Source organism: Haliotis rufescens, unplaced genomic scaffold (genome assembly GCF_023055435.1).
Source record: "Haliotis rufescens isolate VD_foot unplaced genomic scaffold, xgHalRufe1.0.p SCAF_26, whole genome shotgun sequence".
NCBI lineage: Eukaryota > Metazoa > Mollusca > Gastropoda > Lepetellida > Haliotidae > Haliotis > Haliotis rufescens.
Genome location: NW_025963957.1, coordinates 6,656,409 through 6,673,656, shown reverse-complemented (window position 1 = coordinate 6,673,656; position 17,248 = coordinate 6,656,409). Strand labels below are relative to the sequence as shown.

The following is a 17,248-nucleotide window of genomic DNA, read 5'->3' as shown; positions in this document are numbered from 1 at the left end:
ACCAGAATATTAGTACTCTCGTCTTTCCGTATTATAAATATCATATATCAAGAATATATGTTGAATATATGCAGTTGTTATTCCTAATGGATAATATTTACGTTACGAATACAAACCCGGCTAATATTGTCTGTATATCACAACTTATACATATCAAGTTTATGATATGCGAAACATACACAGGGTCAATGAGTGAGTGAGTGAGTTAGTGAGTTGGGTTTAACGCCGCTTTTAACAGTATTCCAGTTATATCACGGCGTGTCAGCTTAATGTGGGAGGAAAACCCGAAGTGATGCAGGTCTCAGACGTTTACCACTTCGGTGAAACCCACGAGCACGGGTATGGTGCTGACAAACCTAGAAACATACTCGTGAACCGTGATTCGAACCCACAATCATAGGTTTCTGGCGTGCCAAAGGGACGCAACTCTGCGGAGCGAATCGCGGCGCTTTAGACGACTGGGCCACCCGTGCCCCCTCATATGAAATGAGGTTCCCCTGTAACTGACACTATGATGTAACTATTTGGGCATTTAACATTGGAATTTCTGATAATCTGAAAAATTCCCGGACCGATTGGAATATGATCCGAGGTTGCTGACGTGGGTAAACCTGCACAGCCAAGGATCCACTTGACCACAGCTAATGGTGAGCAGGCAGGGGTGAGGATGTGGGAGGAATGGGTGAGTGAGTGAATATTGTTTTACGCCGCTTTTAGCAATATTCCAGCAATACCACGGTTGGGACACCAGAAATGGGATTCAGACATTGTACCCATGTCGGGAATCGAACCCAGGTCTTCGGCGCGACGAGCGAACGCTTTAACCACTAGGCTACCCGACACCCCGTTGAATAGGTGAGAGGGTGAGACGGGGGCAATACACGGGACTACTTGTAGGAGAGCTGCCTGACTTCAACAGTATCTACCTGAGTCTACATTTTTTATATTTTCGATAGATTTACAAGCCACGAAACAGTGTTAAAGTCATCACATCCACAATCCGGAGGCGACTCCGATTCAGTCTTCATGCAATTGTGTAAGAGAAGCAATACATTATGGAGGAACAGAGTTTCTGATCAGAACAAGATCGTACAGGAGAACTTCAGAAGTATTACAAAGCTTGTCAAAGCGAGATCATGCGTGACTGGAACCTATAGCTGTTTGAGACGACATAATTGTGACAGACACATTGGCCGTCCACAGTCAGGAAGGCTCCTCCCGCATATGCTACAAAACCATTGTAAACATGGCGGGGCTTCGATGAGCCAAGTATAGCTTCGAATGTTCACATGTGATATCGATCTATCAGATGACTGATTCAATGATCGACCCTGATTGCCGTCACCACAGTTCTATCTACAGTCACGTGTTCGGAGAGAGATTATGAGAGTGTGTAAAGGGGGCGTGGCTACATGGAATCGGCGTGAATCAGCTTGTTATTCTTCTTGACGTGGACTTATTTTAGTTCAACAGTTCCTTGGACAATTTCCAGACGTTGGTTCTATATTTGACCAAATTTATAAGTATAAAATGTTTGAACTATTGACTAGACGTCAGTCTTCAGACGGCTGCCACGTTGACCACATCCCTCCTACGTCGACTTCTACACCGACACCTGAACACCTAACTCGTGAGTCATAATCTGTAACTGTTAAGTCATTTGTGGCAATTTTGTATGTTTATATATTTCTTTTTAACGCCGTACTCTGCAATAGTACAGCCATATGTAAATAAATCGAGTCATGATTGATATCATGAGCATCGATCTACGCAGTTGGGATACGATGGAATTGATGAACCAAGTCAGCGAGTCTGACCACAATACGTCGCCTATCACATGCATTTAAACTTCAGAGCTTGTTGTGTGATTCAAACATTTTCAGAAAGGTTGTCTCTTTCATATGGTTAGACTTAAGATGTAGTTAGAATGGAGTAACTTTGGGTAATTGTTAATACATGTATTGGTTTTGTCAGAACATGCCAGTTCACGACCTCCATAAGCCACTGGAAGATTGGGCCAAGAAGTGGAGCAACATCAGTGACGGGGATTTTACAAATGGTGATGTGAGGCTAGAGGTTGAAACCAAGTATCTCCGTATAAGAACCACAGACCCAAAGTTCTGCACTAAACCCTCGCTTACTACTGGCTCTCATTCTCCATCTGGTGTCCTGTTCAGATCCAAATACAAGAACAGGACGACCGCCACCCAGGAACATACATTCATCATGGAGAGACAGACCGAGGCCACGGTCACCACCTCTTTGTCAAACGGCTTCACCAGAGACGGCAACGTTGGAATACAGATCAGCGTCCCTGACAAGGTCTCCAATGCAACGGGCAGCTTCGGGTCGGGCGTCAGCGTGGAGACAGAGGACGAGAACACGGTGAAGCACTCTATGAACTGGTCCATCACCTCCAAGGTGAACGCCCTGCCTGGTAAGACAACGGTCGCCGTCCTCAGGATTGAAGAGGAGACGTATGACTTCACCTTCCAGGCCAAGGTCACCTTGAAGGGGCGGGTTCTGGTACGGATCATGGATGGCAGCGGATTAGTTCTAAAGGTCATGGAGAGTGACCTGGCCACCATCTTGGATGAAGATGACAAATTCAAGCAAACACCGGGTGTCGCTGTTGACACCGGAACAAGGAAGGTAACCTGGGACGTGACTGGGTCGCTCAACTTCCGGTTCGGTGTGTCGCAGGAAGTGGAGGTGTCCTACGAGGATGAGCAGAAGATGTAAGTTCAGCAGAAGCAGTAACGTCACTCTAATCACAGCAAAAAAAGTGTAGGTTTCCGTCTTCCGTAAACCTTCCGGATACCTTCCCATTTTGGATCCGGCCCGGGTACCTTCCGGAAACCTTCCAAAAAAATGTCAAAATTTGGGGGGTGCATTTTGTTCACTTAAGCGTGTAACACATAAAAAAGTTAACTTGAAAATACCAAGCAATTTGAAGGTTGTTGAAGGCATCTGGAAGGTTTCCGGAAGGTATCCGGATGCAAATTTTCTTTATGACTTGCTTCTGGTAAATAATGTTAGCCTGTGCGTTACAGGTACCTGTTGTAATATTCTTTGTTATTTTAGTTGTAAATATCCTCCTCAAACTGAGATATGTGGGCATGCATTGTTCACAAGTTATTTCGCGACATGGGTCCAATGTGTGAAGCTAATTGCTGGTGTCCCCCACCATGATATTGTTGCAATATTGCTAAAAGTGGCAAAACAGCATTCTCACTCAGAAAAAAATGGAAAGTCATTGGCTATGTGCTTTGGAATTTGGCCCTGGTGAGATTAACAGATTAGTTTGGACGGTATCAGTACTTGTTATATCGGGACAGTGTAGTTTCATGGGAATATAAAACAGAATACAATTGTCCCAAATTGGTGCATAAGACTAATGGCATCCATAGAAAACACCTAAATAAAGTAGAGAAAAAATATCAATGTCATTTGTCTACTAAGGTGGAACTACAACTTTTATTAAGTGAGCTGTATTTATAGTAGGAAAACATTCAGGGCATTAGTACATTTTATATTTGTTCAGCACCTATGTTATGGCTGATCAGTATTATATTTCGTTATGCTAATGAAGCAAAACAAATCATGTTTTTGGAAAAAAATCTTATTTATTGATTATATGGCATTTCATTGGTACATATCACAAATTGAAATTTGATCAAGCAAGAAGAGGAACTAGCATAAAGTAACCAGTGGTGTTTGCAAGGCCTTACAGAACAGACGCTTCAATGCCATTTTCTAAATAAACAAATTAGTCAAATCTCAATTTTATTGAAGAAGAATATCTAAAGTCAATTATGTTTCTGCAGTAAACCACAAAAGTCATTCAGATTTGTACACAAACTGGACATAGTCACAGTGCTTTGGCATAAATTCATTCAGACTTCATTAGTGTCATAATAAAACCACCTACAGTAACACTGATGTGGCATTATTCATTCAGAATCATCACTTTCTGAGGTGAATCTGTTGGTTGTTATCAGGAGTACTGTTCATCATCTGGCGAGTCCCTTGTCTGAATTGTGTGAGCAAGATCTTCTTAATGTAGCTGGTGTCAGATTGTGAAATCCAGGTACCTGAAACTTGTTAGTCAAAAGTTATGAAACACACACATATTTACAAATGTTTAAAGTTGTTTTCTCGAACAGTGAGGTATTGACAATTTATCTTGCAACTGATATTTAACCAATCTTTGAACATGTAAATAAGCCATTGCAAACAGAAAAGTGTTCAGAAAATACAAAAATGTATCCGGTCTTCTAAAACAATACCACAAGGTTCACCTGAATTTTGCTTGAATGTTTGCATTACATCAAAATGTAAGGAAGGGTAAACAAGACTATGCAAAACTAAGTTACATAGGTTCTTATACATAAATACATAAATGCAACTATTCATAATTATCAAAACACATGTCATGTAAGGGATCTCAAAATACAACATAATGAGCGAGTGAGTTGGTATAGTTTCATGCAGCTTGTTAGCAATATTCCAGCTATGGCTTCACACATTGTACCCATGTGGTGAATTGAACCCGGGTTTCAGAGACTGTTTCACCAACTAGGCTACCCTTGCAAACCCAATTAAAAAAAAAGTAAATTAGGAATTCAGACAATAGATATTCTCACCAAATTCATTAATTCATTAATGGAAGCTATATTGAAATTCAAATTTTGAAAAATTAGGATGAGACTGTAGAAGCATTTATCTAAGTTATTATGGATATTTAATATCTAGTGTTAATTGGTAGACCATCATAGACAGTGATAAGAAATTCAACTGAAAAGTACAACCTGAACCATCAACTAAAAACTATGTATATTACATTAAAGGGGCCGGTCATATATTACCGGTATGTTCTCATTCATTTTTGACACACCATCCCTGAAAGAAAATGCAAAGCACTTTATATTTTATTGTCCATTTTGTCAAAAGCCTCCCCTAGAGACTCTTACATCTTGGGGTGACCCTCCCTGCTTGTTCTGATCTGAATTCAAATATTCATGACTCATTATCATATTTTATCATTTATCCTATCTTTTTTTTAAATTAACTAAATGAAGATTAACAATAGCATGCAAATCTGCCAAAATATTGGTCTTGCAAAGTTTAAATTAATCATAATTACTGTTATAAAGTTTTGGATCCATCATCTGTTTCTAAATACAGTGAAACCCAACTTCGACTTGTGTGGCATTGTTGAATCATCTACCCAATGTTCTTTATGCATTGATATGCATCTGCATCTGTGGTCAAAGTCTGTGTCTGACACATAGTGTGCTACACGGGAGACATCAGTTTGTGTCTAGCCAAACTGTCTGATAATCTCAAGGGCTGCCTTGGTAGCATCAAGGGATGTAGCTAATCCTAAATAAACATAAAACAAGTGACATCATCTCTTCTACAGAACACATGATCAAAGCCTGCCCCACCTTTGATGTTTATTACCTTGCTACTCTAAAAACAGCTAATTAACCCCACACAATTGGGATCAATGACATGCATCAACCAAGTCACCGAGCCTGATTGGCACCTGATGGCGTTAGTCAACTCTTTAGACAAGTATTGTCGCCCTTTACGGAGAGGTATTGGGTTACTTTATATTTGTGTGTCCCAATTACGCCATTATTAGAAATAAAATGTATTATACACATGAATGTGATATAAAAATGGCAAATATGGTTGACAATATGAGCATTGATCTAAGCATTTGGAGCAGAATTGTGAATATTCACCTAATAAAGGAGTAAGTACATACTCTGAAATGTTGTGATCATCATAATAAAGAAGTTGACATTAATACATTCTCCACCTTTAAGTCCTTATGTGTATAACTTGTAAATAACTTTCATAGACTTCAGGAGTTTATCTGTGATATATGTGTGCACTTAAATAAATCACTGCATCCTTACCTGAGGCAGGAATAGATAATAGGCAAGAACAGAAAAAAATAGTCAAAGTTATGGCCAAATACAGGTATTTGAAGATTTTCAGTTGTGGCGACACTTTCAGTGAAACCCATACAGTATTTGATTTGCAGTACTTAACGGTTATGGCGGGTTCTGGTATTTTCTGTCTGTAACTGTAAAGAAGTTCCGAAATTGTAGCGAGCAACTGCCCAGACATAAGGAGGAACAAGATGATATAGATATTAACCCATTTGTAAACTGTACAGCCTGAAGTATGTTTGTTGCCACATATCAATAAAATAGTTCCATATTGGCTGATTTATTTGTTGTAATGTAAGGGCAGAAATAGCATCAGTTATTACTGACAAATATCCCTTGTAAAACCTTTCAACATGTTCAAATGACACATCAAAAGGCCATTGTGAAAAATTGTAATCTGACAGCACCATGTTAGGAATCTTAAATACAGTTTCACTTACTTACTTACTTACTTTGGAGATTTAACGTGCGCTTTCCGACTGATGCGTATTTCGCACAGGGGCCCGGCCAGGCCATTTAATGTGTTTCCGAAAGGGGCGAAGGTGGTCTGTGCAACCGAAGAGGGGGGTTTTAGGGGTTGCTTATATAGAATTTGGGAATTTTGAGATTTGGAATAGATGCCGATGGGATTGGGGAGGAGAACTAAGGGAGCTGGGTATGGTGGATGTTTGTTTGTTTATGTGATTTTGATTTGGTAGGTTATTGTGTTTTTAGATGCGTTTTATTAGTTCCGTTTTTATTAAGAATACGCCTAAGGCCTTGAAGTTTTCTAGTTTATTTTGTGGGTTCAGTATTGCTTCTAGAGTTAGAGCCTTGTTTAGATTGAGGGTGGTTTGTAATGCGGTTCGATGTGTTAGGTAGTGTGTGCAGTGGATGAGTGCGTGTTCTGGGGTTTCTGGTTGTTTGCAGTGTGGGCAGTTACCTGTAGTGTGTTTTTTAAATTTTTTTAGGTGGTTATTTAGTTTGGTGTGTCCTGTTTGGAGTTTAGTGATTACTCTGTCGATTTTTTTGGATGGATGGAGAATTTTTGGTTTGGTTAGTGGTTTGCTGAGCACTTTTTTGATTTGGCTATTTGAGTTTAGATATAGGTTATGCCATTTTTTGGTGATTTTTTGCTTGTTTACACTTTTAATTTCTGATTTTGAGATGGGTAAGTTTAAGCAGTTTCAGCTTGACATTGAGTACTTTAAACCTAAAAGTGAAAAATACATTCACAACAAGTGAGCTGTGTCTGCCAATCAGAGTCGGTTAGTAAATTGGAGTAGGGGACTAATTTCGAAGGTAAACTTGTTTCAACATTTAACAACTACATGTATTTGTGTTTGTATGAGACGATGTGTGTTTAATTCCATATATTTTACTTCAAAGCATGTTATCACAATAAATTGAGTCGGGTATAGGATAAGTTGGAGTAGAGGCTAATTTCTAACGTAAACTTGTTTAAACATTTCACAATTATTGGTCTTTGCAAGTTATCATTCCAAGTTTAATTTCATTTATTTTACCAAGGTAAAAAAAAAATCAGGTGTCATTTTCGTCAAGTAATAATCGTCGTTTTCGCTTTCGGCGAGTATTTCGCCAGTCAATGCCGTTTTGCTAAGGTGTGGTTTCAGCTTTAACCCGCTTATTGCACATTATAAGTTTCAATTTATATTTATAACCATTTTAACCACTGTAATAAGTGAAAAATGAAATAAAAGCATATAGAAAATAAACAAGCACTTGTTATAAAATGTGCATCCGCAGGCAATATTTATAAGATAATCCTGCATGTAGCTGTGGCCATCACACTGAAGATGCACTTCACTTCTTTCTCATATGCCCAAATTACAATGATTTAAGACAGAATATGTACTATTATGTTAAGGGATATGATCTAAATTCAATTCTATTAGGTAATCCTGAAAGGACGTCAAAAATAAACTTAGAAATTCTTAAATCAGTACAAGACTACATTCAGCTATCCAATAGGTTTTGTGATTTTACATAGCATCTTAAATTTATAATACTATTCCTTGCCGTATATTGCAGTACACTATTACTACTAAAATGCGACCTGACAGCGCCGACAACGTAGTTTCTATAATAAGAACATGTATATAATTGTATTCCTTGACTGTACTTTTGTCATATCATATTGTATTCTAATTCTGGAGTGAATTCAAATAAGTTTTTGCTTGTTTACCCATCCAGTTCACAAGTTGTGAAATAAATATGTTTCAAACAATATTTAGTAAACAAATAATTTAAACTTATGCAACAACATAGCGTGTGGAGACGATAGACCACTGAAAAGAGCATATATATGCACATCCAATGACCCCTGACATCACAAGGCATTGTTTTGCCAGTGTGTCAGGCAACAGAATACTACGAATTACATCACAGGGTACTGTGACCTGTTTGAAAAGTTAGGTACTGTATTCTAAAGGTAGGCCCAAAATTCTAGACAATCCAGTGATTGATATTGTGAACACCAATCCACACTGTTAGATGGTCACTGTCAGATGCCATGAACCAGGTCACCGAGCCTGATCACCTGATCTATTAGGTTATCTCTTATGGGTGAGGCTAAAACGGCACCCCAGCAAAACGTCACCGATTTCTCTGGCGGAAACGCCACCGCATTTGGCGAAAACGGCTTCTATGTGTCGGGCAAAAACGGCACCTCTATTTTTAATGAGGATAAAAACAATTTTTGTAGTAATATATATATGGTTTATTTACATGGTCACAGTTATCACAGCATGTTGTTGTTTTCTGACATTCTTCTCTCATGCAAAACATGAAATGCCACTGTGAATAATTGTGATCTGACAGCACCATGTTAGGCCTCTTAAATACAGTTTCAGTTTAAATTGAGTAAAGGTACTTAAAACTTCAAAGCGTATAGTGTTTTCACATTAAGTTAACTGCGCCCCCCAATCAGTCGGCGAGTAAATTGGAGTAGGGGTCTAATTTCTTACTTGTTTTATTTCACAATTTCACAATTATTTGTGTTTGTAAGAGACGACGTGAGTTTAATTTCTATTATTTTTCTTCAAAGCATGTCACATTTTCACAATAAGTTTTGTTGCGTATAAGCTAAGTTGGATTATAGTTGGAGTAGAGGCTAATTTCTAATGTAAACTTGTTTTAGCATCTCACAATTATTGGTGTTTGAAAGTTACCATATAAGTTTAATAGCACTTATTTGACCAAGGTAAAAAAATAAATAAGGTGCCGTTTTCGCCAGGCAATAGTAGCCGTTTTCGCTTAAGTCGAGGTGCCGTTTTCGCCAATCGGTGCCGTTTTGCTGAGGTGCTGTTTTCGCTATAACCATATTCAGACCCAAGGTAAAAAAAATAACAAGGTGCTGTTTTCACCAGGCAATAGTTGGCGAGGTGCTATTTCCCTTTATAGTATAACCCTCTCTTACAACTAGCATAGGTTGATGGGGACCAATTCCAACCCGGAATCCCCACATGAGTGGGAATGGTTTTACGCTGTTTTTAGCAATACCACAGCAACGGACACCTGACATAGACTTCACACATTGTACCCATGACAAGAATCGAACCTTGGTCTTCAGCACTTCAACCACTAGGCTACCCCACCGCCAAAATTCCCAACATGATAAAGTTGTCATCACGGTATTCTTCAACAAGTTCAAGTGAAAATATCCATACCTTTCAAATGTCTTATCTTCCACTTCACAATGTTCACTGTTGCAAAACTCCTGTCATTTAATTTGTTCTTGATTCTTCACACCTGCAAAAGTAAGTTTAGTCGGTACGGTATGAACTAAAACAATGAGTCACATTAGAGTATCTAGATAAAGGAATATAAGTAAGCAAACATATTTCTACATCATATATATTAGCAAGGATTAACATAAGTTAGGTAGATTGCTTATCCTACAAAAATTAAATCACATATTTACTAACATATATAAAACAGAATAAGTGGCTTACAGAAGATAAATAACTTTAATACGTGATCAATATTATAAACATATTCCTTACCTTAATCAGAGACCATATAACAGTCTATGTATTATGGTCTCTGTCTGAATATGTCACGTCTTCAGCTCCCTGCAATCGAGGTTGTGAAACATTTCTGCTGTAGGAATATTACATCCGCTGGGATATCCCTTGTCACACTGCCTGGCATGGTAGGCAAACGCATATTCCATACACCACATAGATATACTTCCTAATACACACTGTCGAAATCCCCGCGGCTCCCAATATGGCCCGTATGAACTGTAATCGGCCAACCTCGTCTCTTTCCGTAACTGCTGCAGAAATGACCGCTCGTCATTCGTGACCAAATCGTGTTATTCCGGGACAAGCAAGTCTACCCGTAATATTCCCTGTATGGCCGAGGGCGCCATTTTGGAACACAAATGTAAACAAACACTCAAACCTCGTGTAATCGATGTACACCGTGATACTTGATTGCGATATGCTTACCTCGTGTATCGATATATTGTTCTCAATCACCTCTAACACGGAAATCCCGGTCGAAATTCACCTGAGCCATCCACAACGAGGACGTCAAGTATTTCGAAAACTCGATTGACAGCCGAAGGAAGGAAGAGCAGCTTGCGGATGCCAGGTACGTAGCAGGGCTTCGAGACATAATGTTCCATGATTTCTATACAGAGATCTTATGGAATGGATTGATTTAGATATTTTCCTGATCTCCATGTTACTACTGTAAACGTTTTAGTTTTGTTGTTTTCGCAAACCCTTTGTTATTATTATGATCAAGTGTTTGTTGTGACATGGTATTTCTATTTGGGCTTGCATAAGAGCTACAGGTGTAGGACTTTTAAGGGTCGTGTCCTTATTCTCAACATAACGCTGGGATTTGATGATGAGGGTTAGTTACCAAGGGTATAAATCTGGCAAAGTGCATGTCAAACAAAACGTGGCATTCAATTCCAATCATGTGTTGCCACCTGAACCACCTGAAAGTGAGATATGGATTACAATGAATAATGACAGCTTATCAATCTTTAACAAATTCACACTGAAACATTGAAAGGATAAAGACAAGTTAGTTGTTTTCTGTTTCAGCATGTTCAGGGTTTGTGGGGAGGTTCACAGACATCCTCAGGGAGGATACCAAGTATTGAGTGAGTATTTTTGTTTGCGATAAATACAAACTACATGTATTCATCATGGTATATTTCAATGCAATGTGAAACATCACACTCACAATAGTCCAGCTCTGTGATGGCAGCCTGTAAATAATTGAACATAGACCAGGCAATCTGGTGATTGTTATTATCAGCAAAGATCCATGCCCTCAGAGTATGATGACAACCTAGTCTGACCACCCAATTCATTAGTTGATTAGTGTTTGCAGCGGTAGAAACTATCGATTTCAGTCCACTAGTCCTAAAATGACAGCATATAGCAAAACCTTAAAATGTCAAAATGACTAGTGCCATTTTCTAACCCTGGTGTTTGGATGTTGTGTTTGTGTGTGTATGTATGAGTGTATTTAGGTTGGTTTGTTGTTTAACGCCACACTCAGCAATATTCCAGCTATATGACGGCGGTCTGTAAATAATCGAGTCTGGACCAGACAACCCAGTGATTGATATCATGAGCATCGAGCCACGGAATTGAGATCAATGACATGCATCAACCAAGTCAGCAAGCCTGACCACCCCATCCCGTTAGTCGCCTTTTACGACAAGCATAATGGCCTTTTACGGGAAGCATGGGTTGCTGAAGACCTATTCTACCCCGGAATCTTCATGGGTCGAGGGTATTTAACTTAAATCATGAATCTTATACTTGTTTCTCTGTGCTTTTACAATGTAACCCAAATTTTCTCGGGAATAATAAAGTATTCTCTTATTTATATCATTTCTGAACAAAGTGTCATATCAAGGTTAGATCTCTGTCAAAACAGTGCCATGGAAAAGCCAAACAAATAGCCTAGAAATAAAAGTAAATACTGCATTGCATTAATCTGCATTTCAAGAAAATTTGGCAATAATTCATTGAATGATATTCACCTCGGTGAGGATCTCTCTGCATTGTCGAACAAGTTATTTCCTATGTAATGTATGTGTTGAATGACCCTGACTTTGTTGTCAAAATATTGTTTTGACATTTGTTAAATATGGGGATAAATGTCATCTCTGAATGTTTGACATGAATTATTATGATTAGGGTAGTTCTAAGTCGGAATCACAACCGGGGTCTTTTCATTTGAATCAAATGAACAACATGTACAGTTTGGACATTTTTCTGTGATGTAAATGCTACTTATGTTTGTAGAATGTCTGGATGAATAAAAGAGACAGTCATCTGTGCAGCATCAATGCAAAGAAAGACCATAGAAGAGCAACAGTGAGTGGTAAATATTTTGAAATTATTCTGTTTGGTTCATATGGTTATTTTGCAAATATGTCTTCAGTTTGTTCCTTATCGCTGTGGGCACGGATGTCCTATTATCTAAGGCACTACAATTTTCTGTGCAGAGTTGCATCTCTTGGGCTTAGCAGAAACCTGTAGTCATGGGTTCAAATCCTGGTTCTCCCCGATTATGTTGCTAGGTTTGTCAGCATTATACACATGCTCGTGGGATTCATCAAAGACCTGCATCACTTAGGGCTTTCTTCCCACATCAAGCTAACATGCGGTGATATATCTGGAATACTGTTCAAAGCAGTGTTAAAGCCAACTCATTTATTTAACACTGCATCCAGCAATAGTTTGGCTATATGACAAGGATTGTAAATATATATTTTTCCATGTTGATGAGTTGAAACAATCACTAAATGACATCTCTTAAAAAGATTCCCAGCATTTCAAGCCTAATTAATAGATAAGGTAGTGATTGAGTAGGCTCATTGATCGCATGTAATCATACCACAGTGATGTGGGATATTGTCCATAATAGTTATCATCGGTTTGTCTGGACCGAGTTCATAACATTAGTCACTGGTTTGTCTGGTTGAGATTTGAGATGTGATTATCTTAAATGTTTAGCATATACAGTACAAGACTCACATATGACAACTTAAGTGATTTTGCTGCCTTCTATCTGTAAGTACATGTGGCAACAATTCTTTTTCATTGCTAAAATCTTTTTACATAATGCTGCAGAAACTGAAGTCCTGCTTGAGATCCCTGGATGAGTACTCCAGGTTGACAGTCTGGAAGGATCAGACAAGGGAGTCCTAAACAGAGGCTGCAGCCCTTCAGATATCAGAGGTGATTTGCAGACAGCGATGGAGGCCGACCAAGAAGTTGTATGCCAAATGGTACTGGGACACACAAAGGCTGGTCTGGCTAATGTGAGAAGACCAACCAATGCCAAGCTGGAGTGGAATTCTTCCAGGACATTCAGGAAATTCTTGTCTTGAGCCATATGGTAAACACTTGAAAGGAATGATAAATGGGACTTATTGTCTTTAAATGTGGACCCAAACACCAAATGGAAAGTTCACAATTCTACTAACACAATGCAGCAGAGATAGAGTCTAAATGGTATCCTCTCATTCTGGTTCCTGTTCATCCATGGCAATATAGAAAGAAAAGGAGGATTGAGGGAAAGTAAGTTCTCTGAACTGGTGAACATAATCCGTAGGTACTGTCAAGCGAACAGTTATCACACTCTGTTATGAGTATTGAAGAATAGGATGAAATTGCATACTGCATCAGGAACCATCATGTGAACACTGTTCAATGTGCGATATACTATAGGCATATGAATAAAAGAAATTGATAATTTGATTGTTGCTTATGTTTCATTTGCCAGCTGTGTAAATGGGGATGTTTCATGATTTTGCCTCAGTTTAATAGCCACACTTATCTTATGAAACCATGCATTGCTTGGGCATCTCAAGATAAATAACACATGTTTCCTTTGCTCTGAAAACGTCTGATGACACATTGATCTGTTAAAGTGACTAAGTCACAACCAGACAAAAAGTTTGTTGGTGGTCTAACTCTTCCTTTGGACAGGGGTCGAAGTTGGAAAAAGGTCGTGTGTGATCTATATATACTACTTTTCCCCCTAAATTGCCTTTTCTGCAGAAGTCTTAGTAACTCTTATACATATACTGGTTACATTACTTCCATATTTTGGTCAATGATATGTTGAATTTTACCAAAGGACTGCATATTTGGTTTATGTGCTGGATAGCTCTTTGAAATGTTTTTGAAATATTTATCACTGATATTGAAGGTCAAATTCACACTCAAAAGTGATAACTCATGAATGGTTGAAGTGTAAGATCAAGGCAATAGTGAAGGGGTCATTCATAAAGTATTTCTGCAATTATAACTAAAATGCCTATTTCTGGAGATATTTGTGAAGTGTTAAGCACATACAGTAGAACACGGATATAACGAACTACCAGGGACCAGAGAAATCAGTTCGTTATATCCGTTGTTCGTTATACACGTTTTCGCTCGGAAACGTCCGCCATCTTGGATAAGACAAAACACAATACGCACGTAACTGCAACATTGATTTGTATTAGCTGATATCAATTTACAACATTCATTTAATAACATTAAATTCATAACATTTTCTGAAGATTGTTATCAAATACATGTACAAAATTTAAACATTTTTACATACGAAATGTGTAGTCTGTTTTACTTTGGCCTCGTTTCGCTGACTGCATTCTTGAAACGGCATCGTTCAGACCCGCCAATCTGTCAAAAACTGTTTGTTTTACAGACAAGATTACCTGTACAGGTAAGATTAACACAATGCAAATTTAACAAGGTTGATCCGTCACCACTGATTGTATTGATTCGCCGCCATTGTTTTGATTCGCCGCTGATTGCATACAGCCAATTGTCAGTGACACTTGACACTGAGTGAGATTTCTCAGTTCGCTATACACGTCGCTAATAAGTGATAAATGGGCTTGTCGGTGATCAGGTATCAGTTCGCTGTATCCGTTAGTTGTTATATTATTTGAATACACATATATGTGCAGTGGTTACAACTCCAGTGTCACATTAACTCTCAATCCCTTTTAATAAAAGAATTCACAGTAACTGAGGAAGAGCTTACTGTAGTACCATAAAACTAGGGTGAGGCAAATTTCAATGAAGTTAGTATTTTGGATATAACAAGTACATGTACCGTTACAAATAGTCTTATTATCATCTCACTAGGACCAAAGGCCCAAGTGAGCACATTGTCAATGACTTTTTCACTTTCTGGAAGTCTGGACATGAAATTTAAGGATATCATTATACGAGAACTGATCTTTGTTCATTAAATACCATTAACATCTGAAAAGGACAATATATGAAATTGAACAATTGTCTTCACCAAAAATGTTTTAGGAGGATATTTACCATTAAAGAAACCCAGAATATTACAACAGCTACCTGTAATGCACAGGCTAACAATTTTTACCAGAAGCAAGTCATGAAGAAAATTTGCATCCGGAAACCTTCCAGATGCCTTCAGCAACCTTCAAATTGCTTGGTATTTTCAAGTTAATTTTTTATGTGTTTCACACTTTAGTGAACAAAATGCACCCACCAAATTTTGACATTTTTTTTGGAAGGTTTCCAGGAGGTTTCCGGAAGGTATCCGGGCCGGATCCAAAATGGGAAGGTATCCGGAAGGTTTCCGGAAGACGGAAACCTACACTTTTTTTGCTGTGAATGGTGACACCCTTCTAACCAGACTCTGTTGGACTCCTGTTTAACTCTTCTTTCCTTATGCAGATTTTACCCAAAGTTTGTACCCTGACTGCCAGTTAGTCCGGCCCACAGATGAAACATCTATTTATCTACGTCTGTATGACGACTGAAATAAAATCATGGTGACTTCTCTGAGTTTTGTATTGATGCCGGGATCTCGGCTTTTATGGCAGCCATTTTATAATCATACACAGGTCGGTGTAGGATGTTAGTTGTATGGAAACATCAAAATACCAATATGTAAGTGAGTGAGTGTCTGGGTTAACCAGTGGTTGATAGTATGAGCACCGCTCCTGATAGACGACATGGACACCGCCTCTGATGGACAGCCTGGACACCGTTTATGATGGGCGACATGGACACCGCTCATGATGGACGACATGGACACCGCTCCACCTCACAGAAGTGCGATGACATACATCAACCAGGTGACACTGTTCGTTTGTTGCTTAACGCCGCACTCAGCAATATTCCAGCTATATGACGGCGGTCTATAAATAATCGATTCTGGACAAGATAATCCAGTGATAAATATCAAGAGCATCGATATACTCAATTGGGATGCGATAACATGCATCAGCAAAGTCAGCGAGCCTGACCAAAGATGCCGTTAGTCGCTTCTTACGATAAGCGTGGGTTGCCGAAGACCTACTCTTACCCGTATCTTCACTGGTCGGTCACACACTGAGGCACCATGACACACAGTTGACCACGTCACTAATTGTAACCACCAAATAACAGGTCGGCTTGAACCACAAGTATTTGATCTTGGGAACCTTTTCTGATCCTGATTCAGAAGGTGTGAGACAGACAATTGACAGTGAAAGGGCTTAAGGCGAAGGGATGGTGCGGCCTGATGTCCGTGACGCAAAGATCCTGTTGACTCCTTCACTTTTATTAATTTAACTGCCTAATTATCAACATACTATCCCATACTATCAATAAATCTACATGTTGTACTTCAAGGTTTTCTTGCGGGGACACAACAATACATGCTGTCTAAACTATGGGTACCGCTGACACAACACTATATGCTGTCTAACTATGGGTACCAATGACACAACACTATATGCTGTCTAACTATGGGTACCGCTGACACACCACTATATGCTGTCTAACTATGGGTACCGCTGACACAACACTATATGCTGTCTAACTATGGGTACCAATGACACAACACTATATGCTGTCTAACTATGGGTACCGATGACACAACAATATATGCTGTCTAACTATGGGTACCACTGACAACACTATATGCTGTCTAAACTATGGGTACCGATGACACAACAATATATGCTGTCTAAACTATGGGTACCGCTGACACAACACTATATGCTGTCTAACTATGGGTACCAATGACACAACACTATATGCTGTCTAAACTATGGGTACCGATGACACAACAACATATGCTGTCTAAACTATGGGTACCGCTGACACAAAAATATATGCTGTCTAACTATGTGGATTTCGGGAAAACAAAGCTATCAGCCCCCTGACTGCATGTTGTCTAAACTACCAGGTTCCACTCCACTCCGGGAAAAAACTCCATATCAAGCTGTAGCTTGTATTGCGACATAAGAATTGTGTATAACT

General features: G+C 38.9%; 1 protein-coding gene and 1 long non-coding RNA gene across 5 annotated transcripts; both read left to right on the top strand.

The window, feature by feature from the left end:
- The first annotated feature begins 1,522 nt into the window (after positions 1–1,522).
- LOC125371569 lies at positions 1,523–15,779 on the top strand. Of its 2 annotated transcripts, none has more exons than XM_048402490.1 (3): positions 1,523–1,630; positions 1,975–2,738; positions 15,674–15,779. In XM_048402490.1, the coding sequence occupies exons 2-3, from the start codon at positions 1,978–1,980 to the stop codon at positions 15,696–15,698; spliced, it is 786 nt and encodes a 261-aa protein (XP_048258447.1). In that variant the 5' UTR covers positions 1,523–1,630; positions 1,975–1,977; the 3' UTR covers positions 15,699–15,779. The 2 variants fall into 2 exon arrangements, with proteins under 2 accessions (XP_048258447.1, XP_048258448.1); XM_048402491.1 differs by having other exon boundaries at positions 1,975–2,769; positions 15,610–15,779.
- Positions 9,982–13,696, top strand: LOC125383716. 3 transcript variants are annotated; one of them, XR_007222883.1, is made up of 4 exons: positions 9,982–10,565; positions 11,030–11,088; positions 12,248–12,319; positions 13,079–13,682. It is a non-coding gene; the product is annotated as an uncharacterized LOC125383716 (long non-coding RNA). The 3 variants fall into 3 exon arrangements; XR_007222881.1 differs by lacking the exon at positions 9,982–10,565 and having other exon boundaries at positions 10,572–11,088; positions 13,079–13,696; XR_007222882.1 differs by lacking the exon at positions 9,982–10,565 and having other exon boundaries at positions 10,572–11,088; positions 12,248–12,326; positions 13,079–13,696.
- Positions 15,780–17,248: the final 1,469 nt, after the last annotated feature.

Excerpts from the sequence above, each read along its gene's own strand:
- LOC125371569 (XM_048402490.1), top strand. The coding sequence starts at position 1,978 with ATGCCAGTTCACGACCTCCATAAGCCACTGGAAGATTGGGCCAAGAAG. Across the intron at positions 2,739-15,673 it reads TACGAGGATGAGCAGAAGAT|ATTTTACCCAAAGTTTGTAC; the intron begins GTAAGTTCAGCA and ends TTCCTTATGCAG.